Below are 2,332 nucleotides of genomic sequence, written 5' to 3'. Positions count from 1 at the left end.
CTAGATGACTCCTTTTTCTGGTTACACAGTGAAAACGGAAGAACAAAGATGACTGTACAAAGGAACTTAGAATTTTCCGGGACAACTGGTCAATCAAACCTTAACTATGACAGACAAGTCCAGCGTTTCTATTACAAAAATGTGTGTGTGTCTGAAGTTAACAAATCTTTGATCTGCTATGGTTACTTTTGCTCTGGACAAATCCATAAGTGAAGAAATTAATCCATAATTTCCAGAGGTGAATAGGTCAAATGTGAGAACTAAACTAGCTAGGATATTCTTTTTAAAGAGACATATCAGTACTATTAATACTATCTTCCTTACTTAAAATGAGATGCTATAAGGAGGTTGTCTTCCGGAGGCATTGACCAGTCCTGGCATCTCTGGTCTGTGAGGTAATGCAAGTTAGGTTGGAATGGAATATAAAAGGTAGGATCATAAAGCTATGACGATATATAAAAATAGTTGTGGATTGTTTGGTCTACTGATGTGTCAAGTCATAATTGATGAAGAATGGAAATGCTGAGTTCCCAGGTACTTCTTCAGCACTTTCCTATCCTTGTGCAAGTTGTGGGCTTAAGTCAGAAAAGCATAACAACTTCATTCAGCCCACAATTAAGAGGGTTGTGGGTCAGTGTTTTAGTTGTCCTTTCTACTACACTGTACATCTGCAGTAAATCCCATAATTAGCAACACCAGGAGAAGATTCTTTTCTCCCACCTGCTTAGGGCATCTTTGATTTCCTTGTTCCTCAGGCTGTAGATCAGTGGATTTAACATGGGGATGATAACAGTGTATAAGACTGATGCCAACTTGTTTTGACTCAGGGAATCAACAGAGTTTGGATACATATAAACAAAGATACCTGAGCCAAAGAAGAGGGTCACTGCCATCAGGTGAGAAGTGCAGGTGTTGAAGGCCTTGGTCCTGCCTTCAGCTGAAGTGATCCTCAAAATGGTGGCAACGATATAACCATAGGATATCATGATAATCAGGACAGATGCGAGTCCAAAGATCACTGTGAGCACGGAGGTCATGATTTGAAAGAAAAAGGTATCAGAGCAGGACAGGATCAGCAGTTGGGGGAGATCACAGAAGAAGTGATTGATGACGTTTGGCCCACAGAAATGGAGCTGAAGTAAGGCACACAGTTGGATAAATGAGCCAAGGAACCCGGTGATACAAGATCCTGCGACCATCTGCACACAGAGGGTGGGGGACATGATGGCAGTGTAGAGCAGAGGATTGCAGATGGCAGCATATCGATCATAGGCCATGGCTGCCAGGAGGCAGCACTCGGTCAGGCCCAGGCTGGAGAAGAAGAAGTACTGCATGGTGCACCCCACAAAGGAGATGGATTTCTGCTTCTGGAAGAAGTCTGCCAGCATCCTGGGAGATATAGTGGAAACATAGCAGATGTCCAGTAAAGACAGGTTACTGAGGAAGAAGTACATAGGTGTGTGCAGATGGGAGTCCATCCTGATGAGGGAGAGGAGACCCACGTTCCAGGACACCGTCATGAGATAGATCCCTAGGAATACCGAAAAGAGGACAACGGTGAGTTTTGGAAATTCAGAGAATCCCAAGAGAATGAACATCGTGATTGTGCTGTTCCTTCCCCCAGCCATTACGTGGATGATCCTGGGGATCTGTAGACAAAGAATAGAATACATTCTTAAGTCTGTTGCTATCTAAATTTCTATTGAAATAAACCGCCTTCTCCCCACACTGAACACAGAACCGAGAACTATTGGGCCATTTTAGAAGAAATCACGATGGTTAACTTTGCCCCTAAGTAGTGGCACTGGGTCTGTACATCACTTTTCCCACACATAAAAGAGGATAATTGCACTTTTCCTGATTAACCCACCAGCTCTTGAAAAGACAAAAGAAAGTATAATAACACCTGGAAAGCTCTTCTTAAAGTTGCTTTAGAAATATTAGGGTAACACTAATGGGATCATAACTCCTGTGTATACTGTAGTGACCAGGAGTTTGGCCTTGTAAGTCCCATAACTGCTTTGGACTGTGGCTGTCTTATCTCTGGGCTTTATGACTCTGAATAGGCTGTCTGTAATCTTTCTACCTTAGTTATTTCATCTGTAAAACAAGGATCATAGAACACATCTCACAGAGTTTATTTGATGTTAGATTGGTTCAGTTATGTATAGTGCCTATCATGCATGAAGTAAGTATCATATGAACTGGTGTCATTAGTTGTATCTTTCCAATACAGTTTTGAAGCACTCCTTTGGTTTGTGAAAAACTTAATATTTTATATTAGTATTTATATTAATATAATATTTTATATTAAAACTTAAATATTTATGTT

The 2,332-nt window shown here is 41.0% G+C and overlaps 1 protein-coding gene across 1 annotated transcript; it reads right to left on the bottom strand.

The window, feature by feature from the left end:
* Window positions 1–532: 532 nt before the first annotated feature.
* LOC108384425 (olfactory receptor 5AN6-like) lies at window positions 533–1,869 on the bottom strand. Its single transcript, XM_037004389.2, has one exon. The coding sequence runs from the start codon at window positions 1,671–1,673 to the stop codon at window positions 687–689; it is 987 nt and encodes a 328-aa protein (XP_036860284.2). The 5' UTR covers window positions 1,674–1,869; the 3' UTR covers window positions 533–686.
* Between the last annotated feature and the right edge of the window lie 463 nt (window positions 1,870–2,332).

This window comes from Manis javanica, chromosome 11, assembly GCF_040802235.1.
Source record: "Manis javanica isolate MJ-LG chromosome 11, MJ_LKY, whole genome shotgun sequence".
In the NCBI taxonomy this organism is placed as follows: Eukaryota; Metazoa; Chordata; class Mammalia; order Pholidota; family Manidae; genus Manis; species Manis javanica.
This window is presented reverse-complemented; position numbering and strand designations above follow the sequence as displayed.